Consider the following 19,537-nt stretch of genomic DNA (forward strand, 5'->3'; position numbering starts at 1 on the left):
AGAGCCAGCCGTAGCAACTTAGGGAGGCCCTCAGCAACTTAGCGAGACACTGATTCCTAAGAAAAAATAAAAATAGACTACACGCTTATAATCCCAGCATTTGGGAGGCTGAGACCAGAGGATTGCGGTCATGGACAGCCTCAGCTACTTAGTGAGGCCCTTTGCAACTCAGTGAGACCCTGTTTCAAAATAAAAACAAAGCCGGGTGTAGTGGCGCATGTTTTGTCATCCCAGCGCTTGGGAGGCTGAGACAGGAGGATCCCATAGGTTCAAAGCCAGCCTCAGCCGGGCATGGTGGCGCATGCTTGTAATCCCCCCCTGCTTGGGAAGCTGAGACAGGAGGATTGTGCAGGTTCGAAGCTAGCCTCACTGGCTTAGACCCTGTTTCCAAATAAAATATAAAATAGGTCTGGGAGTGTAGCCCATAGGTAGAAGGGTTCCATCCCCAGTACCACCAAAAAATAAATAAATAAAAAAAAGCCAGCCTCAGCTACTTAGTGAGGCTCTCAGCAACTTAGACCCTGTTTCCAAATAAAGTATAAAATAGGTCTGGGAGTATAGCCCAGAGGTAGAAACCAGAGGTAGAAAAAAGCCCCTGGGTTCCACCCCCAGTACCACAGAAAAGATAAAAAAATAAAAATATGAAAATAGGGCAGGGGGTATAGGTCGGAGGTCAAATGCCCCTGGGTTCCATTTCCAGACCCACAAGAAATAAAATATAATAAATTAGGGCTGGGGTGTACATTGGAGACAGAATGTCTCTGGGTCCAATTCCTGGTAATACACACACACACACACACACTAAATTGCTGAGGCTGACTTCAAACCTTCCATTCTCCTGTCTCAGCCTCCCAAGTACTGGGATTACAGGTGTGTGCCACCACACCTGGCTGAAGGTGTTGTTAAATTTAATAAACTCAGGTTTGGGATAACAGGGAAGGCAAAAATATGTTTATACTCATGAATGCACTATAGAAGGCTGATATTTACACATGTAAATATTTATTGAAATGTATATGGACTTTATAATGATGTTTCTATGAAATATCTGGAATTATAAACATGCAGAGACGGGTGGATTGAGTAGTTACTGCCCAGTGTGGGGAGAGGACAGGGAATAGCTGTCCATGTGGACTGGCTTTTCTTTTCTCCGCCTCCCAAGCGCGGGGATCACAAACCTGCGCCACCACGCCCGGCTCCTTTTAAACTTTTTAACTGTGTGTGTGTGTGTGTGTGTGTGTTTGTGTGTGTGTGTGTGGCACTGGGGGTGGAACCCAGGGGCTTTCTACCTCCGGGCTATACTCTCAGACCTATTTTATATTTTATTTGGAAACGGTCTCACTAAGTTGCCGAGAGCCTCACTAAGTAGCTGAGGCTGGCTTCGAACCCATGTGATCCTCCTGTCTCAGCCTCCCAAGCACAGGGATTACAAGCGTGCGCCACCACGCCCGGCTCCCACCCCTATTTTTTATTATTTATTTTGAAACAGGGTCTCAGTGAGTTGCAGAGGGCCTCACTAAGCAGCTGAGGCTGGCTGCAAACTGGGATCCTCCTGTATCAGCCTCCCAAATGCTGGGATTACAAGTGTGTCCCACCATGCCGGGCTGGTTTCATTTTGATGAATTTTTAATTTTTTTTTTTATTTTTCATTGTACTAAGGATGGAACACAGGGGCTTTTCTACCTCCGGGCTATGCTCCCAGACTTATTTTATACTTTATTTGGAAACAGGGTTGCACTAAATTGTTGAGAGCCTCAGTAAGTAGCTGAGGCTGGCTTCGAACCTGTGCGATCCTCCTGTCTCAGCCTCCCAAGCGCAGGGATTACAAGCGTGCGCCACCACGCCTGGCCCACACCAGCCATTTTGATGAATGTTTTGGAACATTTGCACATTTCAAAAGTACTTAATGTCAATAATCGTAAATTTGAATTTTGTTATGTGGCTTGTTTGGTTTGGGTTTGGGTTTGGCAGTACTGGAGATTAAACCCAGAGGTACCCTTCCACTGAGCCACATCCCCAGCCCTTTTTGTTTTGAGACAAGCTAATTGCTGAGGCTGGTGTTGAACTTGTGATCCTTATGCCTCAACTCCTTAGTAGCTGGGATTATAGGTATGTACTACACACTCCAGTTTGTTATGTGTATTTTACCACAATAAAAGTAGTGGCGCACGCTTGTAATCCCAGCATTTGGGAGGCTGAGACCGGAGGATCGCAATTCGCAGACAGCTTCAGCTACTTAGTGAGGCCCTTTGCAACTCAGTGAGACCGTGTTTCAAAATAAAGAATAAAAAATAGGGCTGGGGGTGTAGTTCGAAGAATGCCCCTGGGCTCCATCCCCAGTTCCACAGCCAAAAAAAAATAGGGCTGGCAGTGTAGCTCAGAGGTAGAATGCCCCTGGTTTCACTCCCAGTTCCGAAAAAAAAAAAAAAATCAAAAACTATTTTGCTTTCCAGTTGGGTGTGGTGGTGCACATCAACATTTGGGAGGCTGAGAGGAAGACCCCAGGTTCGCGGACAACCTCAGCTCTTCAGGCCCTTTGCAAATCAACGAGACCCTGTTTCCAAATAAAGAATTAAAAAAAGGGCTGGGAGTGTAGCTCAGAGGTAGAATACCCCTGAGTTCCATCCCCAGTACTGCAAAAATATATTTTTTTTATTTTGGAACAGTCTGTGGAGGGGGGGAGGAGGTACTGGGGTTCCTGGAAGCCCTTCTACCTCCGGGCTACACTCCCAGACCTATTTTATACATTTTATTTGGAAACAGGGTCTCTTAAGCCAGCGCAGCTGGCTTCAAACCTGTGCACTGCTCCTGTCTCCACCTCCCCAGCGCGGGGATTACAAGCCTGCGCCACCACACCAGCTGGAACCACCAAAAAAAATTAATAAAAAATAAAAGGATAGCCGGGCGTGGTGGCGCACGCTTGTAATCCCCGCGCTTGAGAGGCAGAGACAGGAGGATCGCGCAGGTTCGAAGCCAGCCGTGAGCGCTGGCTTAGGAGACCCTGTTTCTAAATAAAAATGTAAAAATAGGTCTGGGAGTGTAGCCCGGAGGTAGAAGGGCTTCCAGGAACCCCAGTACCACAAAAAATAAATAAATAAATAAATAAAAATAAATAAATAAATAAATAAATAAAAGGATAGAATAGGGCCAAGGGTGTAGTTCAGAGGTAGAACGCTCCTGAGTTCAATTCCTAGAACCCCCCCCAAAAAAAAGGAAGGAAGAAAGGAAGGAAGGGAGAGAGAGAGAAAGAGAGAGAGAGAGAAAGAAAGAGAGAGAGAAAGAAAGAAAGAGCCTAGCACGCCCAGGAAACCCAGCAGAGAAGCCAATGCACCCAGTCTGCAGAGAGCCAGGGAACCGACACACGTTCAGTCCCGCAGACCTCCCCGCCCCAGGAGAAGGGAATAAACAAATCAACCCTGTTTTTATTTCAGAAGCACTTGGTTTTATTGCACAGAAGCAATTGAAGTGGACTCCAGCGGAAAGCGCGCCTGGCGCGGCCGCGGCCACCGTCCCCACTCTGGGGACAAGGCCTTCGGGCATAGGTTACCGTCTCAGGCGTGATGCGTTTCTAGCTGCTCATTCGTGACTGCGGCCGTCTGTGGTACACACGGGAGTGATGCTCGTATCTGGGAAGGAGGGGCGGTTCCTGAAGTCGAGGGTTTACGCGTGGCATTCGGCATACATCACATTCAGCTACGGAAGCTACCAGAACATGGCTACCATCGCCTGGGGAGGGGTGGGGGCTGGAGGACCTCTCTTGCTAACATATTGCTAACAGAAATGCCTGTTTGGTGGTGAGGGAGGGCCCAACATCGAAGCAGTTTCTTCTTACAGAAAGAGAAAGGAGGCACACAAAAACTGGACATTCCTTACCCAACCCTTGAGCTCCGGGCCCCCTGAGTTTCTTTGGCTACTCGGGAGGTTTCCTCCCTGGGCCTTACTTCTCCCCCTTGGCGGCCTGGCCCTCGGCCGCCTTCTCTGGGGGCTTGCTGTCTTTTTGGTCTGTGCTGGAAGATTTTTCGGCCTTTTCGGTCTTGGGTCTGCTGGGCGCGGGGGCCTCCTTGCTGGGCTCTTTGGAGAGGCCCTTGTCGTCTTCCTGGCCCTTGGCTTCCACCTTGGGCTTCTCCTCGGGCTTCCTGGCCTCTGTGGCCTTCTCCCCCTTGCTGTCTGTCTTCTCTGGGGCTGCCGGGGCCCTCTCCTTCTTTGGCTTCTCGGGGTCCTTCTCCGCGGCTTTGCTGGGTTCTTTGGCTTCGGCCTCCTCTGGCTCCTTGGCCACCTCAGCCTTCTCTTTGGGCTTAGCCTCTTGCTTGGCCTCCACCTTGGCCGGAGCCTCCTTCTCTGGGGCTGCGGCTTTCTTCTTACCTTCGGCGTCTTCCTTCTTGGCTTCGGCTTTGGGTTCTTTGGGCTTCTCTCCAGCAGCTTCCTTCTGGTCCTGGGCCCCGGGTTTCGGAGCCTCCTTGGGCACCTCGCCTTTCTGGCTGTCCTTCTCCATCTTTGGTGTGGCCGGAGCCGTCTCTTCTGCCGGCTTTGGGGGCTCTTTGGCTTTGGCCGCCTCCTTCGTAGGCGTAGGGGACTTCACCTCTTCCTTTGCGGGGCCCTTCTTCTCAGGCGCCTTGACCTCCTCCTTGGCAGGGCTCTTCGCCTTCTCAGGGGACTTGGCATCTGCAGGGGACCTTGCGTCCTCCTTCGCTGGAGTCTTGGCTTCTGGAGACTTTACTTCCAGAGTCTTGGCCTTCTCGGGGGACTTGGCCTCCACTGGGGACTTGGCCTCCAATGGGGACTTGGCCTCCAATGGAGACTTGACTTTGGCTGGGGACTTGATCTCTGCAGGGGACTTGGCCTCCGCTGGAGACTTGGCCTTCTCAGGAGACTTGGCCTCCGCTGGGGACTTAGCCTCTGCAGGGGACTTGGCCTCTGCTGGAGACTTGGCCTCCGCTGGGGACTTAGCCTCTGCAGGGGACTTGGCCTCTGCTGGAGACTTGGCCTCCGCTGGGGACTTAGCCTCTGCAGGGGACTTGGCCTCTGCAGGAGACTTGACATCTGCAGGGGACTTGGCCTCTGCTGGAGACTTGGCCTCTGCAGGAGACTTGGCCTCCGCTGGGGACTTGGCCTCCGCTGGAGACTTGGCCTCTGCAGGGGACTTGACATCTGCTGGAGACTTGGCCTCTGCAGGGGACTTGGCCTCCGCTGGGGACTTGGCCTCCGCTGGGGACTTGATCTCTGCAGGGGACTTGACATCTGCTGGGGACTTGGCCTCCGCTGGGGACTTGGCCTCCGCTGGGGACTTGACCTTGGCTGGGGACTTGGCCTCTTCCTTCTCGGGAGATTTGGCCTCTGCTGGGGCCTTGGCCTCCTGTTCTGGAGAGGCGGCTTCCTGTGCTGGGGGGGACTCTGCTTCTTCTCCCTGCTCTCCCGCTCCCTCCTCCCCGCCCTCTTCCTCCTCAGCCTCCTTCTCCTCCTCCTCGGTCACTTCTTCAGTCACTTGGATCTCCTCCGTCTGCTCCTCCACAATCACCGTTTCCTTCTCTGACTTTTCCACCACCTTGATCTTCTCTTCACTTTTGACTTTTATGTGCGTGGACGTGGAAGGGATTTTGGGGAGCGCCTCTGGGAGAGAGAAAGGACTCGGGCCAAAGCCAATCCGGCACTCTTCTCCTTCCAGGAGTTTTCTGCAGAAAGGAGAACGGAACCCGTTACCACTAGCCTGGAACAGGTTTCTTGGGGTGAGGTCTCCCTGGGTCTCCTGGAGCTCCTGACACCCCTGACATCAACTCTGGCGGCTGGAATGTGAATGAATGGTGTGCTTTTCCTCCCTTCCTCTGCTTTTTTTTTTTTAAGTTATTTTAATCTTTTGGTACTGAGGCTCAAACTCAGAGGCATTCTAACTCTGAGCCACTCTCCCTCTTTTTTTGGTGGTACTAAGGATTGAATCCATGGGTATTCTTCCTCTGAGCTGCACCCCCAGCCCAATTTTCTTTCTTTCTTTCTTTCTTTTTTTTTTTAAATGTTGAAACAGGTTTTTGCTAAATTACAGAGGCTGGTCTTTTTTTTTTTTTTTTTTTTTTAGTACTGGGGATTGAACACCCTCAGCTCTATTTTTTAATCCTTTATTTTTAAATGCTGTCTCACTATGTTTCAGAGAGACTCACTAAGTAGCTGAGACTGGCCTTGAACCTGAGATCCTCCTGTGTCAGCCTCCCAAGTACTGAGATTAAACATGCACCACCACACCTGGCTTATTTAATTATTCTGAAACAGGGTCTGGCTAAGTTGCTAAGGTTAGCTTCCAGGAACCGCAGTACCACCAAAAAAAAAAAAAAAAAAAGTGTAAAAGGCGGGATATAGCTCAGTGGTGGAGTGCCCATAGGTTTAATTCCTAGTACCATCCCAATGAAGAAAAGAAGGAAGGAAAGAAAGAGAGGAAAAAAGACAAGAGGTGGAAAGCCAAGGACGGCCAGTCAGCACCTGGGACAGTTCCTCACCACTGGCCCTGCTCCTGCGCCCCGCCACTGGGAGGGCTCCAGACCGTGGGACAGGCCGTCTCCTGGCTAACATTCCCTGAGTGTCGGTGACAGCCCAGTGGTGCCTGTGTTACCTGGATGAGCTTGTGAACAGCTCACCCAACAACCCATGACATGAACACTGCTCTTATCATCTCCATTTTATTTCCCAAGAAGCAAATACAGAGAGCTAAGAAACTCTAAAGGACAGAGTCATAAATGCCCTTGACAACAATGTGTGTGTGGTACTGGGGATTGGACCCAGGGGCATTCGACCTCTGAGCTACACCACCATACACCACCAGCCCTATTTTATTTTTATTTTAGTTTATTGTGGTACTGGGGATGGAAACCAGGGGCATTCTACTTCCAACCTACAATCCCAACCTTATTTTTTATTCTTTTATTTTGGATGGAACGCAGGGGTATTCGAACTCTGAGCAACACCCCCTGCTCTAATTTTTAATTCCTTAATTTGAAACAGGGTCTAAGTTACGGAAGGCTTTACTAAGTAGCTGAGGCTGTCTGCGAACCACAATCCTCTAGTCTCAGCCTCCCAAATGCTGGGATTACAAGCATGTGCCACCACGCCCATCTTTATTCTTTATTTTGTTTGTTTATTTCTTTATTTTTGTGGTACTAAAGGCAGAACCCAGGGCTTTTCTACCTCCAGGCTATACTTCCAGACCTATTTTATACTTTATTTGGAAACAGGGTCTCACTAAGTTGCTGAGAGCCTCACTCAGTAGCTGAGGCTGGCTTCGAACCCATGCGATCCTCCTGTCTCAACCTCCCAAGCGCGGGGATTCCAAGTGTGTGCCACCACACGTGCCTTGTTTGTTTTGTTTTGGTACTGGGGATGGAGCCCAGGGGCATTCTACCTCTGAGCTACACCCCCAGCCCTTTTTCTTTATTCTTTATTTTATTTATTTATTTATTTATTTTGTGGTACTGGGGATGGAACCCAGGGGCATTCTACCTCCGAGTGACACCCCCTGCCCTATTTTTTATTCTTTACTTTGAAACAGCGTCTCACTGGGTTGCAAAGGGCCTCACTAAGTAGCTGAGGCGGTCTGCGAACCGTGATCCTCCGGTCTCAACCTCCTAAGTGCTAGGACTGCAAGCGTGCGCCACCACGCACGGCTTATGTTCTATATTTTACCACAATAATAATAATAACGATAAAAGACTTCTGTCAGTGAGGCGTGGTGGCGCACGCCTGCAATCCAGTACTTGGGAGGCTGAGACAGGAAGATCGCAGGTTCAAAGTGAGCCCAAGAAACTTAGAGATGTTCTCAGCCACCTAGCAAGACCCTGTTTCCAAATAAAAAATAAAATTGGACTGGCGGTAGAGCATCTGGGTTCAATCCTAGTAACACACACACACACACACACACACACACACACACACACACACAATTTCTGTCTTTAAAACAGGCAGCTGCCTGAGCAGGGCTTGAAAGGCAAGGCCTAGAGCCCGTAAGAACACAAGCACTCTGCCGCCGCAGCTCCCGGCCACCTCACCTGTAGGCAGCGATCTCGATGTCCAGCGCCATCTTGACGTTGAGCAGGTCCTGGTACTCGCGGAGCTGGGCCGCCATCTCCCACTTGGTGTTCCGCAGCTCACCGTCCAGCTGCTGGATGGCTTCCTGAGGATGAGAGGTCACATGTGTCACCCTGCAGCCGGCCCGGCTCTCAGCACCAGGGAAGTCGGGCCTGGCTGTACCAAACCCACCCTGCCAGTGCTGAGGGGCCTCATCTCTGGACAGGGACATGTCTGGGGCAAAGGCCTCAGCCTGCGGAAAGGCCTGCTCATGGGATGGTGGGTGAGGTTGGTTTGTTGTTGTTGTTTTGGGTACTGAGGATTAAACAAGAGGCATCCTACTTCTACCTCCAAGCTACATTCCCAGATCTTTTTTTTTTTTTCCGGTACTGGGGATGGAACCCAGATGCATTCTACCTCCGAGTGACACCCCTGGCCCTAATTTTTTTCCTTCCTTCCTTCCTTCCTTCCTTCCTTCCTTCCTTCTTTCTTTCTTTCTTTCTTTCTTGGTACTGGGGGTGGAACCCAGGGGCTTTCTACCTCCAGGCTATACTCCCAGCCTTTTTTTCTATTTTATTTGGAAACAGGGTCTCACTAAGTAGCTGAGGCTGGCTTCGAACCTGTGTGATCCTCCTGTCTCAGCCTCCCAAGCGCAGGGATTACAAGCGTCCACCACCACACCCGGCTTTTATTCTTTATTTTTGAAGCAGGATCTCACTAAGTTGTAAAGGGCCTCACTAAGTAGTAGCTGAGGCGGTCCATGAACTATGATCCTCTTATCTCCCAGCTCTATTTTATTTATTTTTTTTGAAGATTTGAAGGAGCTTATTAAAAAGATAGAAATACAGAAGACAGTTACAGCCCCATGCCATTCAGGAGTGGCATGGGGGGGGGTATTTCGAATGAATTCATCCTCTATTTTATTTTTTGTTTGGAAACAGGGTTACAATAAGCTGCTGAGGGCCTTGCTAAGTTGCTGAGGCTGACCTCAAACCTGCAATTCTCCTGTCTCAGCCTTCCAAATACTGGGATTATAGGTATGCACCAACGAGCCCAGCTAAGGCCCAAGGACTTCCTTTTTTTTTTTTTTTTTGGCAATACTGGGGATTGAACCATTGAACCCAGGGGCATTCCAAGCTACACTCCCAGCCCTATTTTTTTTATTCTTTATTTTGAAACAGGGTCTCACTGAGTCCCAAAGGGCCACACTAAGTAGCTGAGGCTGTCCGCACACCGCCATCCTCCTGTTTCAGCCTCTCAAGTATTGAGATTACAGGCATGTGCCACCACATCTGGCTCAGCCCAGGGTCCTGACCACTACATACTGCTCAGAGAGGGGCAGTGATGCCCAGGACCCCAGTGAGGAGAAGCAGTCCGGCCCTCGACCCCACCCTGCCCACCTGGTAGGACGCAATGTCGGCCTGATGGCGGTCCTCCAGCTCAGAGCGCTGCCTCTCCAGCGAATCCTTGGTGCTTTTCAGCGCCTCCAGCTCAGTGGTCCTGGCCTGCAGCTGACGCCGGTACTCAGTTATCTCCTCCTGCGCTGAGCGCATGGCGTCTGTGTTCACCTTGGCTGCCTCTGATAGTCGGTCCAGCCTCACTGGGTGGAGAAGGGAGCAGGGCGTAGGGTCAGACACGTGGATTTGTGCTCCAGGGCCCAAAGCCGGGAGGTGGTACACACAGGTGGACGGCTTACTGGGTGCCATCTGGATGCCCAACTCACCCCATCCTATGACAGGCAGGTGACTCTGGCCCAAGGCTACCCAGCTAGTGAGTGGCAAAGAAGAATTCGAATCTTGTGTTCATCTGGCTCCAAAGATCAGATTCTATCTCCTTCAACCTAGAGATCCATACTGCCTGCAGGGGAGAGGAAGCCTCACTGCTAGTTCTGATGCCTGGCCCAGGTCCCCGACAAGGGGCTGGCACTGCTGGGGGTTCAAATGTAAGCTCTGGACCATGCAGCTTAACTCTGAACTGTGGACTAGAGGCTGACAAGTTAACAAGCCCCTGACCTCTGGAGGCACCAAAGGTCCAAGCAGTCACCAGGTAGCTACCAGACCTTCCTGGAAAGTTTCTATATTACTTTTTTTTTTTTTTTCTTTTTTGGTTGTACTGGGGTTCCTGGAAGCCCTTCTACCTCCAGGCTACACTCCCAGACATATTTTATATCTTTTATGTGGAGACAGGGTCTCTTAAGCCAGCGCGGCTGACTTCGAACCTGCGTGATCCTCCTGTCTCTGCCTCCCAAGCGCGGGGATTACAGGCGTGCGCCACCACGCCCGGCCTAAGTTTCTGTATTTCTGCACAGAATCCAAGGTCACTGCAGAACCGGAGGCCCATATGTCAGCCCTTCTGTCCCCTCCTCCACCTGTCTGGGCATTCTCTAGGACTCCCTCCTGGATGGCAGTCATGTCCTGGCCCTTAGCAGCAACAGCCTCCTGGTTCTCAGAAGACCTTAGGGGCCAGTGGAGGTCTGGACACTGGCTTTACATCCTGAAAGCAAACACGCTAAATACCCAGCTAGTGGCACTCAGAGCCTGAGTCCTGGTGGAGAGAAGCCAGCTGGCTGGGCCCAGAGTGAAGGACAAGTCAAAGGAACACAGAGGTCCCTCTGGGAGGGGCCTTGCTGCAGAAATGGGGGAGGGCATGGTCCTGCCACTGCAGAGGGGTGGAAAGGGAACAGGAAATCCTAGGCAATCAAATCCCAGCATTCCTGGCTTTCTATGGCAGAGATGCCAGGTTAGGAACCATCCTGGTGGGTCAGGGTTCTGACTTCTTGTGGTCGGCAGACTTATGCGGACATTCTCACACTCTCCCTCAGGACAGTGTGCAGTTTCACAGGCGGTTTCAGGAGAGATCACGGAGCTTCCTGGACGGAGGAGGCCATTTGATCCACACCTCCTTCAACCCCAAAAGAAATGAAAACGCGGAGGGCCAGTGCTGCTGAAGGTCACCCTGTGGCTGCTGGGCACGCCTTCAGGGCAGCTGCAGTCTAGCTGACTCAGGACTGCATGGGGTAGGGGGTGGGAGGAAGGGATGTGGAAGGCAAATTTAAATAGCACAGAGGCCAGGCACGGTGGTGCACAACTGTAATCCCGGTACGTGGGAGGCTGAGGGAGGTTTGCAGGTTCGCAGCCAGCCTCAACATGTAGTGAGACTCTCATCAACCTAGCAAAGTCCTGCCGCAAAATTAAAAAATAAGAAAATGGAGCCGGGCGTGATAGGGCGTGCCTGAAATCCTAGTACTTGGGAGGCTGAGATAGGAGGATCACAGGTTCAAAGACAGCCTCAGAACATAGTGAGACTTGCCTTAACCCCTGAAAACCTACTCCAAAATTAAGAAATGAAAAAATATAATTAATTAATTAATAGCTCCCAAGCCGCCTGGGCCACCGGATTGTGATGTTCCCACCTGAGAATAAAGGATGCGAAGATGCCTCGCCCTTCATCCCACACTGCAGATTAAGGGGTGGTGGGGGGACATCAAGCATGGCGCAGGAAGTGGAGAGGCGCCCGGTGGGGGTCAGAAGAGTGGGGTCCCACAGGGTGCCGGGAAGGGGGAAAGGCGTAGAGGGCAGAAGCCAGATCTAGAGGGAAACTTATTCTGAACATTCTTAATGGGAAAAGAGTCTCAGATCGGGGGTCGCCTGGTTTCGGATGGAGAGCAAAGGGGCCCCCACCCTGAAGCACAGACATAGAGACCCTGGAGGAGGGCAACCAAAGGAGAGCCCGGAGTTGGGGTCGCCCACAGGACGACCCCGGCCGGCAGGGGGCGCCCTCCCGCGCCCGCGCACCTCGGAACCACTCCTCCGACTGCAGCGTGCTCTGCGCCGCGTGGCCCTCGAGCTGCGCGCGGATGTCGCGCAGCGCCGACGTCACGTCGCACTTGAGCGCGTCGCGCGCCTCGGCCTGCGCCTGCGCCTGCGCGGCGCCGCAGCCCCGGATCTGGCCGAGCAGCTCGCCCACCTCCTCGCGGTGGTGGCGCCGCAGGTAGCCGCACTCCTCCTGCAGCGCCTGGGCCTTCTTCTGCAGCTCGGCCCGCGCCGCCGCGGCCTCCTGCGCGAAGCGGGCGAGCGCGCGCGCCGCCGCCTCGGCCTCCTCGCGCTGCCGGGCCTCGTCGTCCAGGCGCTGGCGCGCGTGCGCGATGTCCTCCAGCAGGTGCTCCTGCTCCAGGCGCAGCTGGCCGCGCGCCGCGCCCAGCCGCAGCACGGCGCCGCGCATCTCGCGCACCTCGCGCTCGTACAGCTCGCCCATGGCGGCGCGGCCCGCCTGCTGCTGCCGCAGCGCCGCCGCCTCGCCCTCCAGGCTGCGGTTGTGCGCCTCGAGCTGCCGCACCTTGTCGATGTAGCCGGCGAAGCGGTCGTTGAGCGCCTGCAGCTGCTCCTTCTCGCTGCGCGCCGCCCCGGCGCAGCCCTCGGGCCCGTTGCTCAGCGTGTCCAGCGAGTCGGTGCTGCCCGCGCCGCGGAAGCGGCCGGCCGCGGAGCTGGCCGACGTCCGCGCCCACGAGTGGAAGCCGCTGGACGAGCCGGCCGCCGAGCGCGAGCCGCCCTTGCGGCCCAGCAGCCCGCCGGGCAGCGGCGCGAACGGGGCGCCCAGCAGCGCGTCCGCGCCGCCCAAGCTCATCCTCGCGCCGGAGCGGGGGCCGGGCCGGCGGGCGGCACTGCGGCAGCCCCGGGCGCCGGCCCTTTTATAGGGCCCCTCGGCGTGGGGGCTGGGAGGCCGCCCCGCCCTCCGGCTCCGCCGCAGTGACGGGGGCGGGGCGGGGTGCCGGGGCCCGAAATAGGGGGCCGGGAGAGTCCTTGGGAGTAGGGGCAGGGCGCTTTGCGGATGGAGCGCGGGAAGACTGCAGTCATTAGGGCGAGGGGACTCCTCCTCCTGCAGGAGAGGGGACGCGGGCTTTCCTGACAGGCCCTCCGGATAGGGGGTGCAGAGGCTGCCACGGGATGCGGGAGGGGGCGAGGCATTGCGGATGGGAGCGCGTGTGCGTTTAACAGAGGATGGGGGATCCCTGGCTGGAGGTACAGTGTCCCCCAATGCTAGAGCGGCCCCCCCGGTGAGCGCGCAGAAACTCCGCTGCCGGCTCCGGAATAGGGGAGGAGGACCCGGAGCTGGGAAGGTCGCCGAGGCTACCCTGAATGGGGTACGGGAGGACCTGCGGAGGATGGAGAGAGGGAGCCCTGGGCGGCGGTGGGGACACGGTGTTCTCCAGAAAAGTCTACAGTGGCCCCCAAGTTGGAAATGAGAGACACAGCCGGTCCTAGCAAGGGGGCCTCAGTGAAGGGTCAGCGAGTCCCCTGAATAGGCTGGAGGAGCCGGGGCTGAGCGTGGGGGCAGAGGCTGCCTAGTTGGGCCAGTGACCTGCTGAGTGACCTTGGACAAGCTGCGCCCTCCCCTCGGTGCTTGGTTTCCCGTGCGCTCAGTGAGGGGGTCTTGTCCTAGGGACAAGCTGCAACTCCAGACCCCCTGCTGCCCCCGGAGCTTCTACTGTAGCGGGGTCTCAGCTCAGCTGGGGGCGAGGAGCCCACCGCTTTCCCACAAAGTTCCCATCTCCTCCCCTGCTTGTCTCTCTCCCCAGCCCCACAGCCACCGGGCTGATACCTCCCCTTCTCGCTCCCAAGGAAGCGGTGGGATGCTCTCTCTCCCGCGAGCCTTACTGGAACTTGGGTAGGAAATGGGGTCCCTTGGATCTGGGGTCCCTGCGGTGGCTTCCTAATTGTGGCTCTATCCTGATCTGGGTTCCTGTCAAAGCCTGGGGGTGCAGTGTTTGGGCTGGCACTTCAGCACCAGGGACAGCGCCGGGTCCTTGCTGGGGAGAAAGGGTTAACCTGGAGGGGGTGTGCCCGCCCTCCCCTGCTGGGTCCTGTGCTCTGCAGATGGTAGCCGAGGAGGAGGGGCGGGTGAGTAATCTTGCAAGGTAGGGCTGGGAGCCAGGGTCTCGCCCCGTTAGGGGTCCCGTTCCCTATTTTCTGACCTTCCCCACGTGAATCTGGTACCCTGACCCCCAGAGGGTACCGTGAGCCCTGATGTCCTCTAGCAGTCAGTGTAGACTCCCCTCCCAGACCTGAGCCTCTCCCAGGGAGTTAACTCAAACCCCCACCCCTGCACTTCAGTTTAACGGGTTTAACTTCATCGGATTTCCCAAAACAGGGAAAGACAGCTTCCCCCAGGAAAAGACTGCCCGGTCCCTTCCCTTTGCTTTCTGCCTGTCTCCTGCCCCCCTTTTAGGCGGACCCTGGAGAGCTGGGGAAGTGGTGGCGCTGTCCCTTTAACCACGTTTTACTGGAAGGAGAGTGCACTGGGGAGGGAGGGGGAGGGAGTTTCTGGGTCTGCATGGAGAAGCAGAACATGATGAAGCATCTTCCCCAGTAACCCGGGGCGGGGCGGTGGTGCTGGGATGATGAGGTAGGTGATGGTCTGAGGCTCTGGGAAGGGCCAGGGCAGGCAGCCGGCTCCCACTTCTTTTTCATCCTGCTTGTTACTGTGTCATTAAATCCTCCTTTCTTTGCATCTAGTCAGCCACCTGCAGGATGCAGATACCCTCTCTGGGTGTGGGAAGGCTGCCGGCCAGGAAGGCTGGTAACAGTGGGACACCACGAGGGGATGAGAGATTATTCGAGCCAGGTGTGGTGGCATAGGCCCGTAGCCCCAGTACTTGGGAGGTTGAGACAGGAAGATTGCAGGTTCAAGGCCAGCCTCAACAACTTAACAAGGCCCTCAGCAACTCACACCCTGTTTCAACATAATAGGGCCGGGAGTGTGTGGCCCAAAAACAGAATGCCTCTGGTTTCAAACCCTGGTTCCTCACTCACGAAAAACACATGGGTTGGTTGGGGCCAGGAGACAGCAACCATTGACCTGCAGCCGCCTGTGGGTTCCCAGAAGCCCAAGGCATGATTGCAGTAGCCGGGAAATTGACCTCAGGTCTGGACCCCTGAGTCAGTGCCCAGGAGACCCCAGGCTCACCTTCAGGAAGCCTTCCCGGGCCTCCTTCACCTCGTATTGGTTAGCCATCCCCTCCTGAGTGGTCCCTAGCGCTAACCCCTGTGTTGCATTGACCACGCTGGGGAGTTGTGTGAATGAATGAGTGGATTCCTTCAGTCCTCCAGCCTAACCTGCGGTCTAAGTGACTCTCCCTGAGCCCGGGCGGCTCACGTTGCCTTCCTCCCTGTGACTCACGCCGTTTGGAAGTAAGCAGAACCCACTCCTGCATCTGCCCATCGTCTACTGCTTACGAGCACCTGTGATGTGACAAGCAGACGCTAAATGCTGAGGTGAGATATCACAGAGGCTCCTAGAGATGTCTCTCTGGGACAAGGATTGTCAAGGCCTTCTCAAATCCCAGCCCATGGTGTGTGTGTGTGTGTGTGTGTGTGTGTGTGTGAGAGAGAGAGAGAGAGAGAGAGAGAGAGATTGAACCCAGGGGCATTCTTTTTTTTTTTTTTTTCCCTTGGTGGTACTGGGGTTCCTGGAAACCCTACCTCCGGGCTACACTCCCAGACCTATTTTATACTTTTTATTTGGAAACAGGGTCTCTTAAGCCAGAGCGCTGGCTTTGAACCTGCGCAATCCTCCTGTCTCTGCCTCCCAAGTGCGGGGATTACAAGTGTGGCTCCCAGGGGCGTACTATCTCTGATCTTTGCCCCCAGTCCTTCCTATCCTTCCTATCCATCTATCTGTCTATTTACAGGGTCTCATTAGGTTGCTGAGAATTTCACTATATTGCTGAGGCTGTCCTCGAACCTGCAATCCTTCAGGCTCAGCCTCCCAAGTATCCAGCCCACCATTTTCTAAGGCACCTTCAGGATGATGATAAGGTGCTGTGGTTTTGATCTTGAATATCCAAAGGCCCATGTGTTAAAGATTTGGTCCTCGGGTGCTGCTGCTGGACGTTGGTGGATGTGAGAGGGAGGTTCTAGCCAGGTGCTTTGGTGCACACCTGTCACCTCCCTACTGAGGAGGCCACACAGGAGGGTTGCAAACTCCAAGCCAGGGGTGGCAACTTAGACCCTGTTTCAAGTTTCAAAATAAAAGCCAGGCTGGGCGTGGTGGCGCACACTTGTAATCCCCGTGCTTGGGAGGCGGAGACAGGAGGATTGCGCTGGTTCTGAGCCAGCCTCGCTGGCTTAAGAGACCCTGTTTCAAAAAAAAAAAAAAAAGTACATTTATATATAGTCTGGGAGTGTAGCCCGGACATAGAAGGGCTTCCAGGAACCCCAGTACCACCAAAAAAAAAAAAAAAAAAGCCGGCGTGGTACACATGCTTGGAATCCCAGTGCTTGGGAGGCTGAGATAGGAGAATCATAGGTTCATAGCCAGCCTCAGCTATTTATTGAGACCTTCCACAACTTAGTGAGACTTTGTCTCATAAATAAAGAATAAAGCTGGGCATGGTGGCACGTGCTTATAATCCCAGTACTTGGGAGACTGAGACAGGACAGGAGGATCACAGGTTCGCAGCCAGCCTCAGGAACTTGTAAGGCCCTCAACAACTTAGTGAAACCCTGTTGGGCTGGGAGTGTAGCTCAGAGGTAGAATGCCCCTGGGTTCAGTCACCAGTACTCCAAAAATAAATAAATAAAAATAAGCCAAGCGTGCTAGCACACACTTGTAATTCCAGCATTTGGGAGGCTGAGACAGAAGGATCACGGTTCGCGGACAGCCTCAGCTACTTAGTGAGGCCTTTGCAACTCAGTGAGACCCTGTTTCAAAATAAAGAATATAAAATAGGCTAGGGATGTAACTCGGAGGTAGAATGCCCTGGGTTCCATCCATGATACCACAAAAAAATTAATTAAAAATTAAAAATAGGGGTGGGGGTGTAGCTTGGAAGTAGAATGCTTCTGGGTTCAGCCCCCAGTACATACTGCAAAAGTAGATAGATAGATAGATAGATAGATAGATAGATAGATAGATAAGGTCGGGAGCCAGGAATGGTACCACATATTTGTGCTGCCATTGTGCGATTCCAGTACTGGGGAGGCTGAGACAGGAGGATCGTGGGTTCACGGCCAGTCTCAGCTACTTAGGCCCTCCACAACTTAGTGAGACCCTGTTTCAAAATAAAGAATAAAAAATAGGGCTGGAGGTATAGCTCAGAATGCTCCTGGGCTCAATCCCCAGTGCCACAAAAAATATAAAAAAGGTCTGAACGTGTAGTTCAGTGGTAGAGGATCCGGGCCTCATCCCCAATACCAGAAAAAAAGGGGGGGAAAAAAGGTGCAGGGCCCCTGAGAGGTCTTAGACATCGCGGCATGCCCTGCAAGGGCGCTGGGCTCCCATCATGTGCTCCGCCATGGCGCGCTGCCTTGCCAAGTCCCGAAGCAACTGGGCCAGCTGGTCCTGAACCAGAATCTCCAGAACTGTGAGCCAAGATGACCTTTTTCTCTTTATAAGTTGGTTACCTCAGATGTTTGTTTTATTTATTTTTATTTTTGTGGTCTGGGGGTGGAACCCAAGGGCCTTCTACCTCCGCACTATACCCCCAGACCTATTTTTATGTTTTATTTGGAAACAGGGTCTCTCCAAGTTGCCGAGAGCCTTAAATCGCTGAGGTTGGCTTCGAACTTGTGCCATCCTCCTGCCTCAGCCTCCCAAGTACTGGGATTACAAGTACGCCCGGCCCTCAGATGTTTGTTATAGCAACAGTTAACACATTAGGCGTTCCTCCAAAAAGAAGAAGAGGCAGTGTCCTGGCCAAAGGGGCTAAACGGGTTCTCGAGTAAATCTTCCTGGAGCCAGATGACGAGCATTGGGACCCTCACGGGCCAGGGGAGTGTGCCGGTTTCCCAAGCTTACTCTCTCCTGGGTCCTTGCCAGGACGCAGTTCCAGTGGCACACACCGGAGGACCCACTGGGAACCGGGCCTGCGCCTCTGCTCTACCTGGTCTGGCGTCTGGGCTCGGGCGGGCCTGTGGCTGGGGCTCTAGGAACAGTAAGCCACGAGCGGTGTGGCCGTCCACCCGGCATCGCTGCCACACAACAGCCGCAGGATTAGACCACACAGTGAGCACTGGGACCTGGAAGAACGGGAGTCCCGTGAGAGGGATCCCTCCCCTGCCCCGTGTGGCAGGGGCGTTTCCCTCCTCAAAGCCCGCTCAGGAGGCACCGAGGGATCACTGTTCCTATTTTATGGACAAGAAAACCAAGACCAGACTGAGGGTGTGGGTTATCCGAGTTAGCAATGGAGCGGATGAAGCCACCTGCCTGAGCTGATCCGGTCACACGTGGTGGAAGACTTTCTCTTCTACAGTAGAGATCCAGAGAGTTTGAAGGTGGAAGAATAGAAAGTCTCAGGGAATGGGCAGCTTTCTGGGCTGGGGTTGAGGAAAGGGTCTGGCCTTGGACAGTTTACCCAGCTGAGTCCTTGTGACCCATGGCCCAGCATCAAGACATCCTGGTGTTTTGTTTGTTTTTTATTAGATTTGGTGCTGGTATGCATGCCAGACACACTCTGCGACTGAGCTGGGACCCAGCCCCTGACACCCTTTACCTGAGGGCCCAGCCTGGCCGCTTTGAGGAACAGGATGTGATCACTGTTTAGCCTGTGCTCAGCTTCATTCTTTTTTTACTTCTCCGGAGGCCTTGACCTTCCCTGATGTACTACTGTGTGTCTTGACCTGTGTTCTGCTCCAATGGAAGTTTCATAAGGGCAGAGAATCTTGTGTTTAATCCACTGCCGATGTCCCCAGTGCTTGACTAGCGCCTGGCATAGTAGGTGCCTGGCAGTGATCGCCTGGGTGTTTCAGCACCGGACATGTGGACAGTTCCAGTCCAGCTCAAGCCTTGGCGGGGGCACCTGGAGGATCCTGAAAGTCCCCCTGCTGATGCCACCCAGCCCCAGCTGTATGATCTCTGCTGAGGCTCCATTGCTGCCAACCTCCCCAGCTCCTAGAATTACCTCCTCAGGTTCAGCAGTCCTCTGTAAGGTGCTGAGCTGTGCATTCTTTCCTCTCTCCTCTTTCTTTTTTTGGTACTGGGTGTTGAGCCCAAGGGCGTTATTCCCCTGAGCTCCGCCCTCAGCCATTTTTATTTTTATTTATCATTTTGAAACAAGGTCCTGCTAACCAGCCGAGGCTGGCCACGAACCTGTGGTCCTCCTGTCTTGGCCTCCCAGGTACTGGGGTCACAGGCGTGCAGCACCACGCCCGGCCGCCTCTTGCCCTTTAGTGGTCCTGGCCTGCTCCATCCCCTTCCCTCCTGCTCCAGCATGAGCCCCTCTCCGTTTCTCTTGGCGTCCCTCCGTCCTGCCGCCCCCTCCTTCGCCGTGCCCTCTTTTCCCAGCTTGAATCTGATGAGTGGTGAGTGGAGAGGTGCAAAGGCTGAACTACGTGCAGCTTGGCACGAGCCAGCCCTGCTCCTGTTCTGCTCCACCCACAGACCTGGCCACCAGGGGCGGCCTGCAGCTCCTGGAGCTGTAGCGGCCTGCATGCCAGCCAGTCTGCAGCCTGGAAGGCTCAGAGCAGAAGCTAGATTCTGCCCCAGCAGCCTGGAGTTG

The 19,537-nt window shown here is 54.1% G+C and overlaps 1 protein-coding gene across 1 annotated transcript; it reads right to left on the reverse strand.

Moving 5' to 3' along the window:
• Nucleotides 1-3,937: 3,937 nt before the first annotated feature.
• Nucleotides 3,938-12,666, reverse strand: NEFH (neurofilament heavy chain; the record flags this gene model as incomplete). Its single annotated transcript, XM_080717618.1, has 4 exons — nt 3,938-5,669; nt 8,025-8,149; nt 9,444-9,643; nt 11,838-12,666. 4 exons carry the CDS (start codon nt 12,664-12,666, stop codon nt 3,938-3,940), a joined length of 2,886 nt encoding a protein of 961 aa, XP_080573744.1.
• Between the last annotated feature and the right edge of the window lie 6,871 nt (nt 12,667-19,537).

Source organism: Muscardinus avellanarius (genome assembly GCF_963383645.1).
Source record: "Muscardinus avellanarius genome assembly, chromosome: 21".
Lineage (NCBI taxonomy): Eukaryota > Metazoa > Chordata > Mammalia > Rodentia > Gliridae > Muscardinus > Muscardinus avellanarius.